The sequence below is a fragment of the Symphalangus syndactylus genome, chromosome 3 (assembly GCF_028878055.3).
Source record: "Symphalangus syndactylus isolate Jambi chromosome 3, NHGRI_mSymSyn1-v2.1_pri, whole genome shotgun sequence".
Taxonomy (NCBI): Eukaryota; Metazoa; Chordata; class Mammalia; order Primates; family Hylobatidae; genus Symphalangus; species Symphalangus syndactylus.
The window spans coordinates 120374007-120395484 of NC_072425.2; the positions used below are offsets into that span (position 1 = coordinate 120374007).

A 21478-nucleotide genomic window follows, 5' to 3' on the forward strand; every position below is an offset into this window, starting at 1 on the left:
ACAGGTGCCTGCCACCACGCCCGGCTAATTTTTTTTGTATTTTTAGTAGAGATGGGGTTTTACCATGTTAGCCAGGATGGTCTCGACCTCCTGACCTCGTGATCCACCCACCTCGGCCTCCCAAAGCCGCTGCACCTGGCCGGGTCTGTGCCACCTTTAAGAGCTGTAACACTGCAAAGTTCCACGGCTTCATTCTTGAAGTCAGAGAGACCAGGAACCCAGCGGAAGGAACCAACTCCAGACATATCTTGGGGGCTTGTCTGGGATATTGCCAAGTGGTGAGTACTATGGGACCCCTTTTGCTTGCTATTCTGTCCTATTTTTCCTTAGAATTTGGGGGCTAAACACTGGGCACCCATCAGCCAGTTAAAAGTGACTAGCACGGCCACCGGACTAAAGACACGGGTGTCAGGCTTTCTGGGAAAAGGCTAACAACACCCGACTCTTTGGAGTTGGGAGCATTGGTGTACCTGGAATTAGCTTCTGCTTTTCCTGTACTTCGGGCTGAGCCGAGGGTTGACAGAGAGGAAAGCCATTCAGCTCCGAGGTCCCGACAAAAAGTTCATTGACCTTGCAGCCATGAGCAGAGCTCTCAAAGTTAAGTTGCCCAAGGGCAACTCACCCATCTATCCTATATATCCTGACCCTTGCCTCCTGGGTCCTAACGCCTGTCACACAAACTTCCTCCCACCTCTCTTCTCCAAGGCTAGTCCCGCTTCTAAAAACTGCTCCCTGTCTCTGGTGCTTTTCTAGTTTCTCCTATAAGAATGATTTCTAGTATAAATTTCAGGACTCTGTTCCTTTCTTTAGGCACCCAGGCCCACCAATCAGAAAGACATAATTTTTGCCCAAAGCCCCGCTGGGGGTGGGGAGACTATCTGGAATTTTAGGATCCCCCCTCAGGCAAGCAGGCCTAACAAAAACTATTCCTGAAGCTAGGATGTGGGGAGCCTCAGAAATTATATCTTTCCTATTCATATGATGAGAAGTGAGGACAAAAGGCGTCACTCTTCGAAAACCAACTCTGGACACAATGCCACTGCATTCCTGTCCGGGCAACAGAACAAGACCTTGTCAATAAATAAAATAAAATAAAATAAAATAAAACTTTGTTTTCCTCAAATGAGTGTTTTGAACTTAGGACTTTCTAGAATTTGGTAACTGCCAGTTTTGTGCTTCCATTTAGACAAACAAATCTCCCCAAAAAGCGCTTTTCCTATACTGAGTTTGTGATTTGGTTTCATGGCTATAAGAAAAGTGTCATATTATTGCATATCTTATTTAAGACTGTACACTTCAACAATTTCTAGCTGTGATTTATGGAATTAATAAATTCAGGGAAATGATAAAGTACAGTTCTTAGAATAGTCTTCAGCAAAACTACGTCACTTTTAGGAGTCAATGAATCTCTGGAACAATTTGAGATAAACACTGTGAAACTTTGGTGCAGACCCTTTTGACTTTTGTGCATCTTGTCAGTACCCTATGTGACTCAGAAAAATGTTTTAAAAGTCATGTGAATCAACATTTACATAAACACAAAATCTTTCTGTAGAGATTTTAGATAGAGGCAAATAAGACTGAGTCTCTGGGCTGACTTCCTCATAGTCTTAAACCAGTGCAACTCTATCCATGAAATAAGATATTCTAATAATAGGATAGACATTTTCATATTCTATAGACAGTAACAGAAACAGTCGTTTTTCCTCCAGTCACTCCCCATCTAATTGAGAATAAATGCATTCATTACAGAGGCTTCTGAGATCCTCCAGGCTCAGGCCTTCTGCTCCCTCATTGCCTTTGTCCTCTGATCTTCCTCTTGCTCACTTTGTTGCAGCCACACCTGCTATACTTCCCTTGAGCTTCTGCCTTGGAGCCTTCATACCTTCTGTTCCTTTTGTCTGGAACATTCATACCCTAGATATCTGAATGGCTTAGTCTATTACTCCCTTCTGGTCTCTGAACGTTACCTTACCAAACAGACCGTTTTTGAGCATTTATATAATATAGCAACCTCCCCCAACACTTAGTTCCACTTATTCTCCTTAACCTGCTTTGTTTTTGTAAGACTTCTTAGTATATTTATGTGTATTCTTCTGATTTTGAATTTTTACTATCATTTCAAAATATGACACTCAATATAAAAGAATATATGTAACTTTAATATATTAATGAGTAATTAAAACATTACAAGTATGAGGATATAATGAAACGCATGAACCGATAACCCAAGAATTAAGATATTACCATAACTTGCATCGACTTATGTGATTTTCTTCTATCCAATCCCCCTCCCATTCTGCTGAAGGACCCACCATTCTGTTTTGTTTAAAACTCTTATTGTGGTTTTACATATTTTTTAATAGTTTATTATGTGCATGCATTCTTTCAATCTCTCACACATTCATTTGTGCCTAAAAACATATTGTTTGTTTTGCTTATTTTTCGAACATTATAAAGCAGTGTTGTAAGGGATGTCCTAGGTAGGACTTGCCTTTTTCCTTCAGCTTTGTCTGAGATTCATTATTGTGGTTGGTCTGGCTGTTGTTTCATTCTTTATTGTTATTGTATAATATTTCATTATGTAAATATAACACAATTTGTGTATCCATTCTCCTGTTGATGGACATTTGGGTTACTTCAGGTTTTTTTTTTTTTTTTTTTTTTTTGGCTATTGAAACAGTGCTACTAGGAACGTTTGTGGCTATGTGTCCCTACTGCATAAGCAAAAGAGTTTCTCTAGAGTATATGCTTAGGAATAGCATTATTATGTCAAATTGTTTTTAGTGGTTGTACTAATTCACTGTTGTGCGAACAGTATGTAATATCTGCATCCTTTTAATCCTACTAATACTTGGTATTTTGGGATGCCTTTATTGTTGCCAGTCTGGTGGGTTAAAATGGTACTTCGCTGTGATCTTAGATCTTGATTCACATTTTTTATTGCTGTGGAGACAGCACGCATCTTTCCATATGTTCTTCAGCCACTCCTGCTTTTTCTATTGGAAGAACAGCAATGAGGCTGATGTGACTGAAGCACAGTGAGGGAGAAGGGGAGTGGTGGGACGTGAGGATGGGAGGTAGCTGGGGTGGAGGTGGACTAGGTCGTAAGTCTTGTGAGCCATGAAAGTAAATAGATTATTCTAGCAGAGTATGTTTTCTAGAAAATAGACTACTGGGGAGTAAGACTTAAAGCAAAGAGAGATGTTAGAAAACAGTTGCAGTAAGCTAATGCTGTTGCTCAAAATGGTAGCAGATTTGGGGAGGCAATTGTTATTAAGAAAATTTCTGATTAGCTTTAGTTCTGTAAAAGTTATATATGTTTTTATATAAGAGCTACATATTTCTACGTGCTAGCTACATATTCACTTGTTTTCTTCTAAACATACTTTGAAGTTCCAGAACTTTATTATTTTTTCATAGTTTCAATAGCAATTTCATGGCAAAATTTTAAAAACGTTATATTTATTCTTAAAATGTAATGATGACTTTTCTATTGCCAAAGATTTGAAGATTAATTGCTAGTGTAATAATTTTAGCATCATTGCATCGAATGGCTTTTATGAACCCAGCAGCTGTGGTTACTCATATTCAGCAGCTGTGGTTATCCTGACTCAAATGGTTTTTCATCAGTTATTAGAAAAGTCACAAGTTCTTGGTAAATTCAGTTTTGAAATCAGAAAGCTTAAGTTCCCATTTTTTCTCAGATATACTCTATTTGAATATATTATCCCATATTTCAAGAGCATAGTTTTAGCCACAACTTAGCCAATAGCACCATCAGCAAAAAGTGATAATGTATTCATATTTTTATACACAGTGTAATAACTTCTGATTTCTAATTGTAGGCAAATCTGAATTTGAATACTTCTCATATTTTGAGTTCTAAGACCTTTAGACAAAAGCAAGTTGACTGAAGGATATCACCAGTCTATTTCATTTTGTAATATACATAATGATGTTACATTTTTCCTTTTGAATATTTATGTAGAAATAATATATTTACTAATATCATAGACTTGATTTTCAAACTTTTATTAGATTATTATTTAGTAAGATATAAAAGTGTATCTTTGAAAATGCAGTTAAAGGGAAAGAACTATGTACTTACCTTTCCTTTGTGAATTATATTTCAAGATAACAAAAGAAAAGTTGATAAAACTCTTCTTTTTTTTTTTTTTTTTTTTTTTTTGAGACGGAGTCTTGCTCTGTCGCCCAGGCTGGAGTGCAGTGGCGCGAAACTCTTCCTTATTGAATAATCCCAGATTGTAAATATGGCAGGAATGATGGAATTTGAAAAATCATTATTTCACAAGCTCTAATAAAATAATTGGTTCAGACAATTATTATCAAAGGTTGAACCCATTAGATGGAAGGTTGATGGGGGTGTTTGCAAGAGAAGGATAAGTTGTCACCACCTGTACCCTGTGATCAATCTTTGCATCACAAAGAGGAGGCATTCAGACACTGTGCGCCTCCTAATGTGGTGAAATGTGAAGAACAATTTCCAAAAGTATTCTTTCAAAAAGAGTAAACCTGAACCTAATCAAGTTTTAGAACTAATTTACCATTAACAGGAAACACAGGTGTAAAAGAACAAGTTAAATGATAACACTGGAACCAGAATGTGGGACAGTTTGCAAGATAACGAACTCAGTTTAATCAATAGGTTAATGGCAGGCAAAAGAGGCAAGCGAGAAGGACTTCTCTATATTAATAAGACTTATAATACATAACAATTTATGACCTTTCTGTGAATCCTGATTTAAATAATTCAATTAAAACAAATTTTGAGACTGTCAGAGAAATTTAAATATGGACTGGGTATTATGTGATGCCAATTAATTTTTGTTTCTTGGGAGAAGTAATGGCATTATAGTAGTTATATCATCTTTTTTTCTTTAGAGATATATACTGAATAGGAGTTAAGTAACACGTGGTCTGGGATTTGTTTTGAAAAGCTTAAGGAATAATAACAAAAAGGAGATGAGTGAAGCAAGTGCGGGAAAGTGTTGACAGTTGTTGAATCTACATTATGGGTATCTTTGGGTTTCTTTGAAAATGTTCATAATCAAAATCAGTTTTTGTGTATCTTTGAAAATGTTCATAGTAAAATTAATATTTAAAAGTTTTAAAAATGTCAGGGATATTTACATGTATGTTCTTGACCTTGTCACCCACCTCTGAGTACTTTCTTTTACACAGCTATTAGCAATTTTCTCCAAAAAAGTCTTGGATGAGAGGCAGCATCCCCGATTACTGAGGTGTTGAAAATGGCAAATACTTTTCAAGTCCCACTCACAATTAGAGAACAGTCATGCTAGGCACCAACCCCAGTTTCTGAATAGGGAACTAGTGAATCAAAGAGACAATTTCTTTGCCCTCTTGAAAGGCAGTGGTAAACTAACCTACACTGAGAAAAAGGAAGTCAGTGGTTGCCTAGTGATGGGGAGGAAAGATTAGATGGGGGAGGGATTGCGAAGTACCAAGAGGTAATTTTCGAGGTGATGAAAATGTTTATTATTTAACACTATTTAGCAAGTTCTAATTCCTGGTAACATCCAGAGCTGAAGGCAAAGGTGATGGAAAAGCCATAGCTTCTGTGTCCAGTGGCACTATCAGGTTTTCCTTTCCTTTTTCCACCAGAATAACCAGTGTTTAACTGGCCCTAGCCCAATTTTTAACTTTCCTGATAATTCTGTAAACTACCTAACATTGTTTTAGTAATTATCTTTTTTTTTGCTTTTTACAGCTTTATTGAGGTTAATTAGCATTCACTAAACAACACATAGAGTGTATATTTTGGTAATTTTTGAAATATGTATATACTTTTGAGGCTATCACCACATCAAGATAGTGAACATCCCCATTACCTCCAAAAGTTTTCTCTTAGCACTCCCTCCTGTTTCTTCTCCCCTATTTCCAGGCAACTACTGATTTCTTTTTTATCCGTATAGATTAGTTTGCATTGTCTAGAGTTTTATATAAAAGGACAATCCAGTTAAGTGTACCCTTTCCTTTATGGCTTCTTTCTCACTCAGCATAATTATCGTAAGATTCATCTATGTTATGTATATTAGGAGCTTTTCCTTTTTATTGCTAAATAGTATTCCATTGTATGAATGTACCACAATTTGTTTATTCATTCGGTCATTGAAGATACTAGTTTGTTACCATTTTGGGGCTCTGATATGGTTTGGCTGTGCCCTCACCCAAATCTCATCTTGAACTGTAGTTCCCATATCCCCCATGTGTCAAGGGAGGGACCTCATGGGAGGTGATTAGATTATGGGAGGCAGGTTCCCCCAGGCTGTTCTCATGATAGTGAGTTCTCAGGAGATCTGATGGTTTTATAAGGGGCTTTCCCCCCACATTGCTCTGCACTTCTCTCTCCTCCATGTGAAGACGGACATGTTTGCTTCCCTTTCCACCATGATTGTAAGTTTCCTGAGGCTTCCTCAGTCATGCAGGACTGTGAATCAATTAAATCTCTTTCCTTTGTAAGTTACCCAGTCTCGGGTATTTCTTCATAGCAGCATGAGAATGGATTAATGCAGGCTCCTACATTAAGCTGCTATGAATATTTAAACATTGATTTTATATCTTCATATGCACATATTCTTTTATTTCCCTTGACCAAATACCTAGTAGTGGAATGTCTAGATTATATGACAGGCATATGTTTAATCTTTTAATTAACTGCAAAACTGTTTTCAAATGTGGTATATAATAGATATTATTGTAAAAAATAAATAGATGAATGTATTAGGAGAGATGAGGTATTACATGTATTTGGTTGTTTATATACATGATATAGTGCATTTATATGTTCCATGTGTCTTATTTATATTTTCATAAATAACAAAAGTATATTTTTACTATCAGTAAGTAGGATTGTTAGAGCCACTAATTATTCAGAGTGTGACAAAGTATCATCTCAAGGCAGATACAGCATTTCATATAATTTAGTAATTAATACCAGATCTTATTTAGTATTAACCAGTTATACACAAAATATGAATATATATGATTTATAATGAAGTGTTCAGCCTAGTACTCCAAATAATATAGCTCAGTATTTGAAAACTGATATATTCACTGTGTATGAATTTATAATATCCTTCGATGACAGGTTCATTCTCAATTTGCTTATGTTAAAATTGCACTAACTAGTGGATCCTCTGAGATTTATTTCCAGGCTTTTAATGTCATATTACCTTGAAAAATGATGATGTGAGTTCTTAACATGGTAGGGTGCCTGTACATTTCACTTTTGATCTTGAGTGAAATCTCATCTCACAAATCACCAACATAAATTACAATTTGGTCTTGTGTGTGACTGGCATAAATATATTTTAGAGACATGAGAAATACGAAGAAAAGTTTTCCCGCCTCCCCCTTTATCCTGCATATGTTAACATTAGAAAGATAAACCACTGCATATTCTCCTGTCTCATTTTAACATGTTAGTATGTAGTTTTGGGGAGTATGCATTTTTATGTATGCAGGGAAATTTTATATGGTTTGATACATCCTGATGTGTTTGGTAACACAGTTAAACATCATCATTGTACATGGCCAAGCATGCACAGGGAGCATGAAACTATTAAGGAGTGATGAGAATATTGCCTAAGTATATTTTTGAGGCCCCCAAATCATTAAAATAGGATATTTGGGCTGAAGTTAAAAATATAATATTGTTGAATGAATTTCGATTCATTTCAAAAACAGAAGATACATATTGTAAATATAAAAAGTATTATAAATTTTTTCTGCAAATTATATTATCTGAGAAAACATGATTTAGTGTTTTTCCTTTATAATTCTTAGACATTTAATTGTCTTTATTTGTCTTCTTGGGATAGGTAGGGCCTTCTGTGCAGTGTTGAATAAATGTAGTGATAGTTGACATCCTTACCTTGCTATGAGTTTAAAGGGAATGGTTTTTAACATTTCATTATTATGATATTTGCTTCATTTTATAGATACCATTTATCAGGTTGTATTAGTTGGCTTGGCCTGCTGTAACAAAATACCACAAATTGGGTGGCTAAAACAACAGAAATTTATTTTCTCACAGTTTTAGGGGCTAAAAGTCTGAAATCAGGGTACAGCATACTCAATTTCTGGTGAGGCTGCTCTTCCAGGCTTGTAGACAGCTACCTTCTTTCTGGGTCCTCACATGTCCTTTCCTTTGTACATGTGCACAGAGAGTGAGTGAGCGAGGTCTCCGGTGTCTCTTCTTCCAGGGACTCGAATCCTATCAGATCAGGCCCAACCGCTATGACCTCATTTAACCTTAATTACCTCCTTAGAGGCCACTTCTCCAAACACAGCCATAATGGGAGTTAGGGCCTCAACAGATGGATTTTAGGGGGGACACAAACATTTAGTCCATAAATCAAAGAAGTTTTCTAATATTCCCAGTGCTTCTCTTAGTCTTCACTTTACAGCAAACTATCTCAAAACTTAGTGACTTGAAGTAATAATGTTTTCTGGTTTTTAAATGATTCTGTGGGTTGGCTGGATTATTCCTTTTTAGTTTCACTTGAGCTTACATGTAAGGTTGCCTTTATTTGGAGAATGGGCTGGCTGGAAGGTTCAAAATGTCCTTACTCATGTTTGTAGATAGTGCTGGCTATTAGCTAGGTTGACTTGGTTCTTGATGTGGCCTTTTGTCTACCAGATGCTAGCGTGGTATATCAGGGTTCCACGTCCAGAAAGTAAACTGCATGTCCTTTTGAAGTCTAGGCTTTGTAAATTACAGATTGCTTTTGTGGTATTCTGTCAGTCAAAGCAAATCCAGCCCAGATTCAAGATGGTGGAGAAGTAGATATCCTTGATATGGGAGGAGAAGAATATTACATTGCAAAGGATGTGATTGCAGGAACGCATCATTTATCGAAGGCTATTATTATAACAATCTCCCAAATCTTTGCCAAGTTTGCTAGGGGCAATTCGTTAAGAATATGTCGATGAATTTTATTATCCATGTTTCCTCTAAATATTGAGAAGATTATATATTTTTTCTCCTTAATTTATGTGATGAATTATAGTTTCTGTGATTGAACCATATATTCAGTGTCATCCTGTATATCTTTTTAAAAATGTTATTTGATGTTTATTTATTTACTTGAATCTGCGTTCAGGAGTAAGACTGGTCTTTGAATTTACATTTTCTTTGGTATTAAATTTTTACTAGCCTTTATAACATTATTTGGAAAATGTTGCCTCATTTTTCTAGTCTCTGAAAAAGTAAGAGCAAAAATTATTTGTTTTAAAGAATGCTAATAGAACTTACATGTAAACTATTGGTGCCTGAGATTTACTTTGAGATAGTATTTTTAACTTCTAATTTAATTTTTTGACCAACAATAGCCCCACTTAGAAAAACTCCACCATTCTCGAGATGGTTTTATTAATTTACATACTCCTAAGAATTTCTCTATTAGCCAAATTTGCAACTTTTTATGGTTAAAGTTTAAAATAATCTCATGGCATCTTTTAGTATTTTCTATATCTGTAATTTCCTTTAAAAGTAGAATTTTAAAATAAAACTTTTACATTTTTAATTTTACCATTAGCTATCTACCATTCAATCTGGTAAGAAATCTCTTAATTTTATTAGTCTTTTGGCTTTTTAAAAACTCTGATCTCTTTTGTATTTAAATTTTGTTTGCTCTTATTGTTATATATAACTTTCATCTATATTCTTAACTGTGTAATTTATAAGTTTTACTCAATTTTTAGCATTGCTTCTTTTTAACATAAGATTTGCTACTATAATTTTCCTCCAGCATCTCACTAACTGCCCATTTACTATTCTATAAATTTTGATATGTAGGTTTTTCATGAATGCAGTATTTTAAAATTTTATTAAAATTACTTACTTGACCTTGAGTTATTTAGAAATGTGTTTTCATATTTCCAAGTGTAGGGGGTTAATTTTGGTAACATTTTACCAATTTCTAACAATTACATTGATGTCAGATATGATCTGTGTGATATCAACTGTTAAATTTGCTAAGACTAGCTTTATGGTCTAATATGTGGCTGATGTTCTTAAATGTTCTCTGTGTGCTTGAAAGAATGTTCTTGCTTTTACACTATTGGTGAAAATGTAAATTAGTTTGACCATTGTGGAAGACAGTGTGGCAATTCCTCAAAGATCTAGGACCAGAAATACCATTCAACCTAGCAATCCCATTACCAAAGGATAATAAATCATTCCATTATAAAGATACATGCCTGCATATATTTATTGTAGCACTGTTCACAATAGCAGAGACATGGAATCACCCCAATGCCCATCAATGATAGACTAGATAAAGAAAATGTTGTACATATACACCATGGAATAACATACAGCCATAAAAAGAAATGAGATCATGTCCTTTGCAGGGACATGGATGAAACTAGAAGTCATCATCCTCAGCAAACTAACACAGGAACAGAGAACCAAATACTATATGTTCTCCTTCATAAGTGGGAGTTGATCAATGAGAACACATGGACACAGGGAGAGGAACAACACACACAGGGCCTGTCAGGGCTGGGGGGAGGGAGAGCATGAGGATAAAAGTCTAATGCATCCAGGCGTAATACCTAGGTAATAGGTTGTTAGGTACAGCAAACCACCATGGCACACATTTTCCTATGTAACAAACCTGCATGTTCTGCACATGTATCCCAAAACTTAAATTTTTTTAAAAAAGATGATTGTCTGTTCTCCAGATATTGGATGTATTATATGTCCCTTAGATCATGCTTGTTGATTGTGTTCAAATTTTCCATATGTGTTCTGTATGTGATCCACCAATTGCTGAGAAACCCACATTAAGCGTCCTACATAATACTAGATTTCTATTTCTCTGTATCTTCTGGTGATTTTATTATCTACAACATCTGTGTTTTTAAGTATTAGGTTGGTGCAAATGTAATTGCGGTTTTTGCCATTTTAATGACAAAGTATCTATATATCTATATATAAAGATACTTAGAGTTATGTCAATAGATAGTGATGCTTTTTCCCCTGTAATACTTTTTGCTTTAAATTTTGTTGAGGTTTACTAAAAAAGGGTTACCTTTTTCATCCTGTTACCTTTTAACTTTGAATGTCCTCATGTTTTAGGTGCCCACTTTTAAATATATATACATATGTTTAACTATTAACATATAAACATATTTTTAGCTGTTGTTTTTAGGTAATGTTTAAGCAATTGTTTTAAAGTAATCAATTACTGCAATTATTGATTTATTTGGATTCATTAATATCATTTTTAAAAAATCTCTTTGGTCCGGGTGCGGTGGCTCACGCCTATAATCCCAGCACTTTGGGAGGCCGAGGCAGGCGGATCACAAGGTCAGGGGATCAAGACCATCCTGGCCAACATGGGGAAACCCTGTCCCTACTAAAAATACAAAAATTAGCTGGACGTGGTGGCGCATGACTGTAATCCCAGCTACTCGGGAGGCAGAGGCAGGAGAATCGCTTGAACCAGGGAGTTGGAGGTTGTGATGAGCTGAGATCGCACCACTGTACTCCAGCCTGGGTGACAGAGCCAGGCTCCGTCTCAAAAACAAAAATAAACAAACAAAAAATCTCCTGTTTGGCCTGCTTTTTTTTGTGACCAAGGGCCTTCTACTCTACCCTTGTTTGCATTCTTTTAGATTCATTTTCCCTTTTTTAAAAGAATTCTGTTTTTTTTTCTGTTTTGGAAAATTTATTCTATACTTATTTTTTCCCTCAATGGTTACACTAAATTTTAATGTGCCATCCTTCCATACAATATGGTGATTTAGAATGCTGTAACTCTCGTCACTTTATCCCAACTTAAATATTATTTTTCAGTGTTTTATTTCTGTTGTATATTGGGATCATACTTCAATAGATTTATAAATTTCTTAAACATTTTCTTTGCTTACCATTCCTTTTTACTTATTAGACTTTTTTTTTTGATGATTTTCTTCTAGCTAATGTCCATGGTTTAATAGTGAAGCTCTATTGATAGTGCACTCTCAGTTTTGTCTCAAAAAAACTCATATTTTATATTTTCTCAAAAAATAATTTTGCTAAATTTATAACAATTCTAGGTTGACAGTCTTTTTGTCAACATGTTTTGCCTTCCGTTGTTGCAGTTGGGAAGTGTTTGTTTGGAATAATCTGTTATTTCTAGCTTCTTGTAAGATCTTTTTTTTTTTTTTTCCTCAATGTTCTCCAATTACATTGTGCAGTACCAGGTGATTTCATTTATTCTGGTTAAGATTATTTGACTTTTCTGAATATGAGAAGTATTGTCTTTCATCAGTTCTGGAAAATTCATGAAAGTTTCTTTTTAAAAATTGTCTCTGTCTCCTTTTATTAGCTCTTCATATAGTAATAACTCTGAGTAGGCATATATTAAGAGTTGTTATTTTCTTCTCCATGTTTTAAAAACTCTTATTTATTATTTTATGTCTTTGTATTTTTTCTCCTTTTTGGCTTTAGCATTTAAGATTTTCCTTATTTTCCTTGACAATTCTGTCATAAATTTTAAGTCGTTTTTTTGATGATGTTCTTGCTTATTCATAATTTTGAAATGTGCTTTATCATAAAATTTTCTCCAGAAATCTAGTCTGCCATATTCCCTGTAACAAAAATGTAAATTATTTAATTTCTTTGACATCTATAAAATGAGAATGAGTGTTTATATTCCTTCTTATTCCAAACAAGAATTACTGGCAGTGACTAACAAAAATGTAAATAATCTACTAGGATAAAATCAGTAGTTGAGGAAATTAGTGTAAGAGAAAATTGGGATGGGAAAATAAAATAAAACTAACGAAACAGTTTATGCCAAATAAGACAAAACAAAAAAGCTTGTACTTTCTATTTCTATAAAGTTGGTATTGTTTGATCAGAAATCATTTGGGGTGTTTCACGATATCCAAAGGAAGATACAATTATGTATAAGATTTAGTGTCTTACAGTAAAACACACCAATTGCTCAGGAAGCGTAGGTGTTCCTGAAATGTCTCTCACTGGTCTTTGAAATGAGAACAGGTGAAGTAGGAGTGGCTTTCCTACAATTTCTTCATTTTAAAAGTTTGTTTTCTAAATTATTTTTTATTTTTTAGAGATGGGGTCTTGCTTTGTCATGTAGACTTGAGTACAGTGGCATGATGATAGCACAGTGCAGCTTGGAATTCCTGGGCTCAAGCAGTCCTTCCAACTCAACCTCCCCAGTAGTTACAGGTGCACACCACCATACCTGACTAATGTATTTTTTAAATTTTTTAAGAGAAGAGGTCCCAATATGTTGCCCAGGTTAGTCTCAAACTCTTAGCCTCAAGTGATCCCCCCACCTCAGCCTCCTGAGTTGCTAGGATTGCAGGTGTGAACCACTGTGCCTGGCTCCTTTGCAATTCTTATAGATCTCCCAAAGCATGCCAGTGGCATAATTCATGCTGTTAATTATGGGTAGAAAGTGGAAGAATTGATGTAAATATGTTGTTAATGAATTAAATTTTATCCCTTTTGATACCATTTTAAAGTAGTATTCTGAAAAAATTATATTTAACTGGTTTAAAATATGAAAAATAGATATTTTATTATCTATGCTTTATAAAAAGATAAATATGTGGTAGATTTTATAAAAACAGATGGTTCATTGATACAAGTTATAGCCCTGTCCTCATTAATAAAAATGTTTTTATTATATGTTTGAACTCACTTTCTTATTACTGCCTGTTCTTTAAAAATTATAATATGATAGTATTATTTAAAAAGAAATCCTCACATGTTATTTTTCTTGGACAGAAGACATCTTTTTTTGGTTGGTGTACATTTTATTCTTAAAACAGATTTTAACATCATGCACAAAAAAATTTGCACTCTTTTTCCTTTAGACATCTCTTTGCATTCTTATTTGTTTTCTGTCATGTTTGACAAATTTAAAACACGAATAAGTGATAGCAAAACTTGATTTAAAATAGCACTTCTTCTGACTACCAACTAGTTGTGTTTTTTTTTTTTTTTTTTTTTTTGAGACGGAGTCTCGCTCTGTCACCCAGGCTGGAGTGCAGTGGCGCAATCTCGGCTCACTGCAAGCTCCGCCTCCCGGGTTCACGCCATTCTCCTGCCTCAGCCTCTCCGAGTAGCTGGGACTACAGGCGCCCACCACCACGCCCGGCTAATTTTTTGTATTTTTAGTAGAGACGGGGTTTCACCGTGGTCTCGATCTCCTGACCTCGTGATCCACCCGCCTCGGCCTCCCAAAGTGCTGGGATTACAAGCGTGAGCCACCGCGCCCGGCCCAACTAGTTGTGTTTTGTAGTGTAGCAAAGCTGATAAATTAGGTGCTATTGTAGGGTTCAGCTAGAGCAAATGAAAACAATTTATCAGAAAAACAAAAAAAAAATCAAAACTGAATCACAGTTGTTTAAGACTAGAGAATCAGTCAAACACTCTGGAAGTAACTTCAGTTTAACAGCGTGATTATTTATGTTTAACAGTTAAATCCTACATTCATTCTGAAAGATTTATAGCCCTGATTTTATTATGAACTTTACTAATGTAAGAACCTAACAAAATATGAAATATAGTTCAATATGTTACAAAAGGAAAAACATCACATTTCTCCCAAAGTAAAAACAGAAGTAGTCAACATGCTACAAATGTTGAAGTTTAAAATACTGACTTAGGAAGATATATCTGGTTTTTTGGATTTATTTTGTTTATTGTAGACAAACAGTGAGATAGCACAATTTTAGTATTTAGGTATAATATGAAAAACAATATATACATCATTGATTTTATATATATAAACACACATATATCACATTATCTGTAACCTAATATTTAGCGTATTAGCAATATTCTCGAACATTAACAAATGATTAATAAGATTCATTAATGTTCTTAAAATGGGAATCATTAAGTATTATTTTAGAAAAAAAGTGAGTGAATTGGTTTTGATGAGAATAATGATAAAGAAACTGATAATAAGGACATTTTAGAAGTGAAAGCCCTAAATAGGGAATATTTACCTTGCCTTGTTTGAATTGATTGACCCATACTTTTTTCACTGGAGCCTTGTATGTAGAGGAAACATTGAAATTACAACTTAAAGTTAATGTAGAGCATTAAAACATTTATAAATAATTTATCAACCAGTAATTATCATTGCTTTACCATTTTATAGGGTTTGCTATGCTATTCTTTTTCCAGTCATTTCATATTTTTAAGGAAACTATCTTTGTCAGCATTTTGAGATTATGAAATTTAAATCAAAACAATTCCAGATTTCAGAAATGAACAAATGGAGACACCAAGCGGTTATTAATTATGAGTAATTAGAGCTTTCTGGATAAAGAGGCAGCTTTATGCCAGGACTGGTGGCTCATGTCTATAATCCCATCATTTTGGGAGGCTGAAGTGGGAGGATCGCTTGAGCCCAAGAGTTCAAGACTAGCCCGGACAACATACCGAGACATAGTCTCTACCAAAAATAAAATTAGCTGGGCATGGTGGCACACACCTGTAATCCCAGCTAGTAGGGAGGCTGAGATGGGAGGATCGCTTGAGCCCAGGGATTTGAAGCTGCAGTGAGCTGTGATTGCGCTATTGCACTCTGGCCTGGGTGACTGAGTGAGACCCTGTCTCAAAAAAATCCAAATGACAACAACAAATGAAGCATCTTTCAAATACAAGCCATTACAGTATACAATTTAAAAATCAGTGTTCCCCAACTTTAAGTTCTTTTGTTTTTTAAACTGCTTAAATAAAACAGTAAAATATTAAGCCAATTGAAGAGAGATAATAAGATTATAAACTGTTGACAACATTTTTGGTCTCTCTTTTTGTAAAACAAAATGTCTGTTTTTGTACCTATGTTCTTCCTGTTCGACTGAAGTTATTTTTATTTGTTGATACTTATTATTTTTTTATTCAGGTTATTTCACAGTTGAGGATTTTGGGCAGATCCATAACAGCTGGTTCCAAATTTGATAGAGAAATCTGGTCTAATGAACTTTCTCCTGTCCTCAATCTCTGGAAGAAGCTAAACCAGGTTAGTAGTGGAATATTTTTCTGATTCTTTTGCTTTTTCTCCCTGTCCTTTTTTCCAGCATCGTAACCTTGTGCTCCCCACTTCTGCCTGAGTCATACAAGTAATCAATCACATTGCACAGGTTCCTAACTGTGAAGTCATGGCCCATGACCTCCTTTCTTCATACCAATGCACATCAAAGTTAGTATTCTTTACTCTCTCTTTTATGAAATAGATCTTTCCTTATCTTTAAATAAGTAATCAAATTCACGTAATTTCAGTTCTTCCCTTTAGCAGTTCATTCCTTGTCTTGATGTTTGATAATTTTCTTCCTCTCAGGACTATACTTGTAACAGTTTCTGAGCCCAGTTTCCAACTTTTTTTTAAATGACATTGGCGGTTTTGTATTTTCTAAAGATTTTCCCAATTCCTGCAGTTCTTAAAATGTATATACACATACAACCATGTAGGTATTCATATGTATATGTGTTATTATGTAATATAGCTATTTATTCTGAGAATAATGTATGATTATTTTCAGTTTTTACTTAGTAATAATATGAAAATGGAATAATTTGCATAATTGACTAAGTTTACCTCTTATTAAACAGAAAACCAATAGCAAAAGTAACCTTAATTATTGCAAAGATCTCATCTTACATTTTGGAGACATAATCCAGGTATTTGTTGGAAAGTTTCCTTCTCTGTGAAATACAGGTTAACTTGTTTGACTCAGTTTCCAGAGTTTGGGGGAAGATTAGAGTCTACTCTATAGTTTTGGCACCTTAGTCCCCTATAATTTTCTCTGCCTACTTCTGAATTTGCAAAGTCCATGTTGTTTTTGCTCCACATTTGATTTAACCTTAAAGCACAACTTATATCTCTTTTTTATAAGAAATCCGGTCATGTGATTTTGTAGTTTTAGTGATCATTAATGAAGTTGCGAGGACAGCTCATATTGCTAAGTGTGCAGTCTTCTACTAAGTCACTTTTCTTTAAACTACATTCTTTGAAGTTTTGCACTTAAAGTTCCCACAGTTGACTTCCATCTGTGCAAAGTTTACTTGGATATGTCGTTTAGACTTCCTTGCACTACCTGCTTCTCTTCATCAGGCACATCCGATTTTATTGCCAGTCTCTCTCCCACACTGCCAGCACACATACATACCTTCTTTGTAATTCTGAGAAAACTTTTTTCGATTATTACGTAAAGAAGACTATACGAATGACTTCAAAGGCTTACATGTAGATTATTTGCCTCCTGTGACGCAACTCAAGATTAGATATTCTCTATATTCTCTGCCTTTCCCCAAACCCTCATTTTCTTTTTCTTTTTTCTTTTTTTTTTTTTTTTGAGATGAAGTCTCACTCTGTCACCAAGGTTGGAAGGCAATGGCACAATCTCAGCTCACTGCAGCCTCTGCCTCCCGGGTTCAAGTGATTCTCCTGCCTCAGCCACCCGAGTAGCTGGGACTACAGGTGCACGCTACAACACCCAGCTAATTTTTGTATTTTTAGTAGAGATGCGTTTTCACCATATTAGCCAGGCTGGTCTCAAACTCCTGACCTCAGGTGATCCCACCTGCCTCAGCCTCCCATAGTGCTGGGATTACAGGCGTGAGCCACCGCGCCCAGCCCAAACCCTCATTTGGAATGTAGACATAGCCCATCACTAGTTCTCTGATGTTGGATTTCTGCCACAACACACCCCCTAATTACCTGATTCCTACATACAAAGGAAACAGGGTAGAATCTGGGTAGAGTACAATATCATAGCGAACATCGAAGTATGTGGCCAGAAGGACAAATTATAGCATATGTTGCTCAAAGGTTTCATTTTAGGAGAAATTACTATTTTAGGGGAAATCATAAATAAATCATATTTCCCCTAAAATAAAATTATGATTTTGAATGCTAATTAATTAATGATGCAGTTAAGTATTTTGAATTCTCATCACTTATATAACAGAGATAAAAATGCGACTTCCAGAGCCAGACCGGTGGGGTTCAAATTTCAGCTCTAGAACTTTCTAATTGTATAGCTTAGGAAAGTTACTCGACTTTTCTGTAAAATGGATATAATGATAGTACTTACTATCATTACTTACTATCATCACCAGCAATGATAGTACTCATGAGGATTAAATGCATTAATATATGTAAAGCTTTTATAATAGTGTCTGGCATATGTAAGCACTCTCTTTTAACTATTCATTTAATATTTATTGAAGGTACTTTTATTATGGATGGTCATTTATAATATATGATCATTCGTTTTACTCTTTTTCAAGCAAATTATTATTTATATCATAATATTATTGGTCTGTCATTCATTCAGAATATTTTAATGAGTACGTAATGTGTTTCAGTGATTTTTATGCTAGGGACTATGGAGAGATACTTGTGGACAGAACAGTCATGGTACCTACCTGTGGAGTTTACAGTTAGTTCGTAAGAGAGATGTTAAAAGATGAAGCAAGTAAATAAAATATATTATTACAAATTATTGCAGATGCTGTGGATGGAAAGCACAAGTAGTGTTATAATAAGGGAGAAGAACTATTTTGGCCTGGATAGTTAGGGAGTATCTTGTTTGAGAAGTGAAATTGAATTCAAGATATGAGCAATGAGAAGCTAGCCAGACAGAGTTGGAGGGGAAGACTATTTCAAGCCAAGGTGGCAGCATACACAAATTCCCAGAGAAGAGAAAATGTTTGGCACATTCAATAAAACTGAAAGGATGTCAGTGTGATTGGAGTATAGAGACTAAAGGATAGAGTAGATGAGGTACGGGGATGCTATGATCTGAATGTTTGTTTCCCTCTTGAAATTCATATGTTGAAGTCTTAACTCTCAAAGTGATGGTATTTATAGATGGGGCCTTTGGGAGGTAGGATTAGGGCATAAGAATAGAGCCCTCACAAATGGGATTAGTGCCCTTATTAAAGAGGTTCCAGAGAGATCCCTTACCCCTTCCTCCACGTGAGGACGCATCAAAAAGATGGCCATCTGTGAATCAGGAAGCAGGTGCTCACCAAATACAGAATCTGCTGGTGTCTTGATCTCAGACTTCTCAGACTCCAGAACTGTGAGAAATACATTTCTGTTGTTTATAAGCCACCTAATTTATGGTGTTTTGTTATAGCAACCAGAACAGACTAAAACAAGGGAAGGAATTTTATTCCAAGTGCAATGGGAAACCATGGAAATTATAGGTAGAGTGGGTATGATCTAGTTTACAATTTCAAAAAGTTTTTGAAGAAAGCTGTTGTGTAGAAGATGGTGAGAAAGTAAGGAGAACATTCAGGAAGCTCCTGCAGTAGTCCAGGTAAGAGCAGATGGCAGTTTACATTGTGGTGGCAGAGCAGATGGCAGCTTACATTATGGTGGCAGAGCAGATGAAGAGCAGTGGGTGCCCTTGAGTAATGTCAAAATTTAGAGGAGTTATGAGAAAAAAAAATTTAGAGTTATTATAGGGAGACAAACAAAAACAAAAAACAAAGAACTGAAGACTGTGTTACTATAGAAACCTTGAGGAATCTTTAGTTAGGAATGAAATTGTTAACTAGGCCAAATAGCTTCTGAGAGGTTAAACAAAACGAGGACAGAATTGACTACTGGATTTTCAGAATAAAAGTGGTCACTGGTGACCTTGACAAGAAAAGTTTAGGTGGAATAAGGAGACTGGAAGTTAAATTTAAAGGCTGACTAGAGATATGAGATGAGGAGGTAGAGTCAATGTATCTAGACAATTCTTTTTTAAAATGTGCTTATAAAGGAGAGTAGTGAAATAAGGTGATCAAGATACAGGGCCCAATGTGTTTTTTTCTTAGGGAAAGTATTAGGTTGGTTTTAGGCTAATGAGAAAGATCTAGTAGAGGAAGTAGTTGAAGATGCTGAAAAATTAAAGCTCTTAAACCATTTAGGAAAACAAAATCAATGATTTTTGCTAAATGAGGGATCAATAATAAATAGAGACATTCCTGCTTCTTAAATATATTAAATTTTCTTTTAGCTCTAGGATCTTGATGTAACCACTTCTCTCAGTGTGCAACCACTGAAGTTTAGTCTTGCCTTGCTTTTCTGTCCTTGCTTCTGGCCACATAGAATTCCACTGTTTCAGTATTTACAAGATGATTTGGCTTGTGTGTTTGTTTTTAATTATTAGCTCAATCAGGATATATGAAATATTTTTCCCACTTTTTACAACTGTTGATATAATCCCAGATATTCCTTTTAGCTCTTCTCAATGTCACATTTCAAACCAATTCAGTTAATCAAGTTTCAGCTTTCTGTCCCTTTGTTTTCTTTGACTTGGCTTAGTTGACCAAATAGAGCGCTACAAAGTTGCTAAACATCCTTGTTCCCAATTTAATCTTTGTATATCTACGCTTTAAATGATATAATAGGTGTCTGGGCACAGTGGTTCACGCCTGTAATCCCAGCACTTTGGGAGGCCGAAGTGGGAGGATCACCTGAGGTCGGGAGTTCAAGACCAGCCTGGCCAACATGGTGAAACCCCCTCTCTCCTAAAAATACAAAAATTAGCCAGGCATGGTGGCACACACCTGTAGTCCCAGCTACTTGGGAGGCTGAGGCAGGAGAATCACCTGAACCCAGGAGACAGAGGTTGCAGTGAGCCAAGATTGCACCACTGCACTCCAGCCTGGGCGAAAGAGCAAGACTCTGTCTCTAAATAAATAAATAAATAAATAAAGCCTGGGCGACAGAGCAAGACTCTGTCTCTAAATAAATAAATAAATAAATAAATAAATAAAATAATAGGCGTTTCATTTAAGTATACTGACAGCTGATCTAGGTTTAGCTTGATTTGTATCCTGTTATTTTGCACGAGATGCCTTAGTAATACTACAGTTCCAAGAAACTTTTCCAACCTTTTTTTCTTAACACATCAGAGGTAAATGTGCAAGAATACTTTAATTATTTTGAAGTAGTTTTCTCCAAAACTCAGCTTCTCTCATCTCTCCACTGCTTTTTTTCTTAATTAGAACTATTAGTTTATGAGAAAATCAGTTTACTTAGGATATGTTTATAAGTGAGCTGGAGAGGAGATCTACTAGTGTATTATTTCAACTGAGAGAATGTTTATCCAGCCGCTCTAAAGATTCTGGAATTTAGCAATTTCAAAATTGCTATTAGGGGTTTAGATTAATAGTCAATTTAAAATCTTACCACAAGGCAAACTCTTATTCTAAAAAAAATATTTTCCGAGTTTGTTCTTTCCCAAGCTTGAGCTCCTTTAAGGGAAGTAGTGATAGATATGGAATTAACATGTTTAACAGCTAGAATTTTAGAATTTTCCTGTTAGGGATCATTAGGAAAAACTACCATCATGTTGAAACTGGAATATGGAGATCCTGAAATGTTTCCAGTGATTAAAGGGATTGGAAAATATAAATTAAGTCTACGTTACCGATTGTGACTAATAA

The 21478-nt window shown here is 35.3% G+C and overlaps 1 protein-coding gene across 3 annotated transcripts in view; it reads left to right on the forward strand.

Annotated features, from left to right (window-relative positions):
- Window positions 1-21478, forward strand: part of DYNC2H1 (dynein cytoplasmic 2 heavy chain 1) — a 380304-nt gene that overhangs the window by 248791 nt on the left and 110035 nt on the right. For all 3 annotated transcript variants that reach the window (XM_055272928.2, XM_055272929.2, XM_055272930.2), the window contains one exon: window positions 15933-16049. In XM_055272928.2, coding sequence (XP_055128903.1) covers window positions 15933-16049 — 117 coding nt within the window. The remainder of the gene's footprint in view (window positions 1-15932; window positions 16050-21478) is intronic.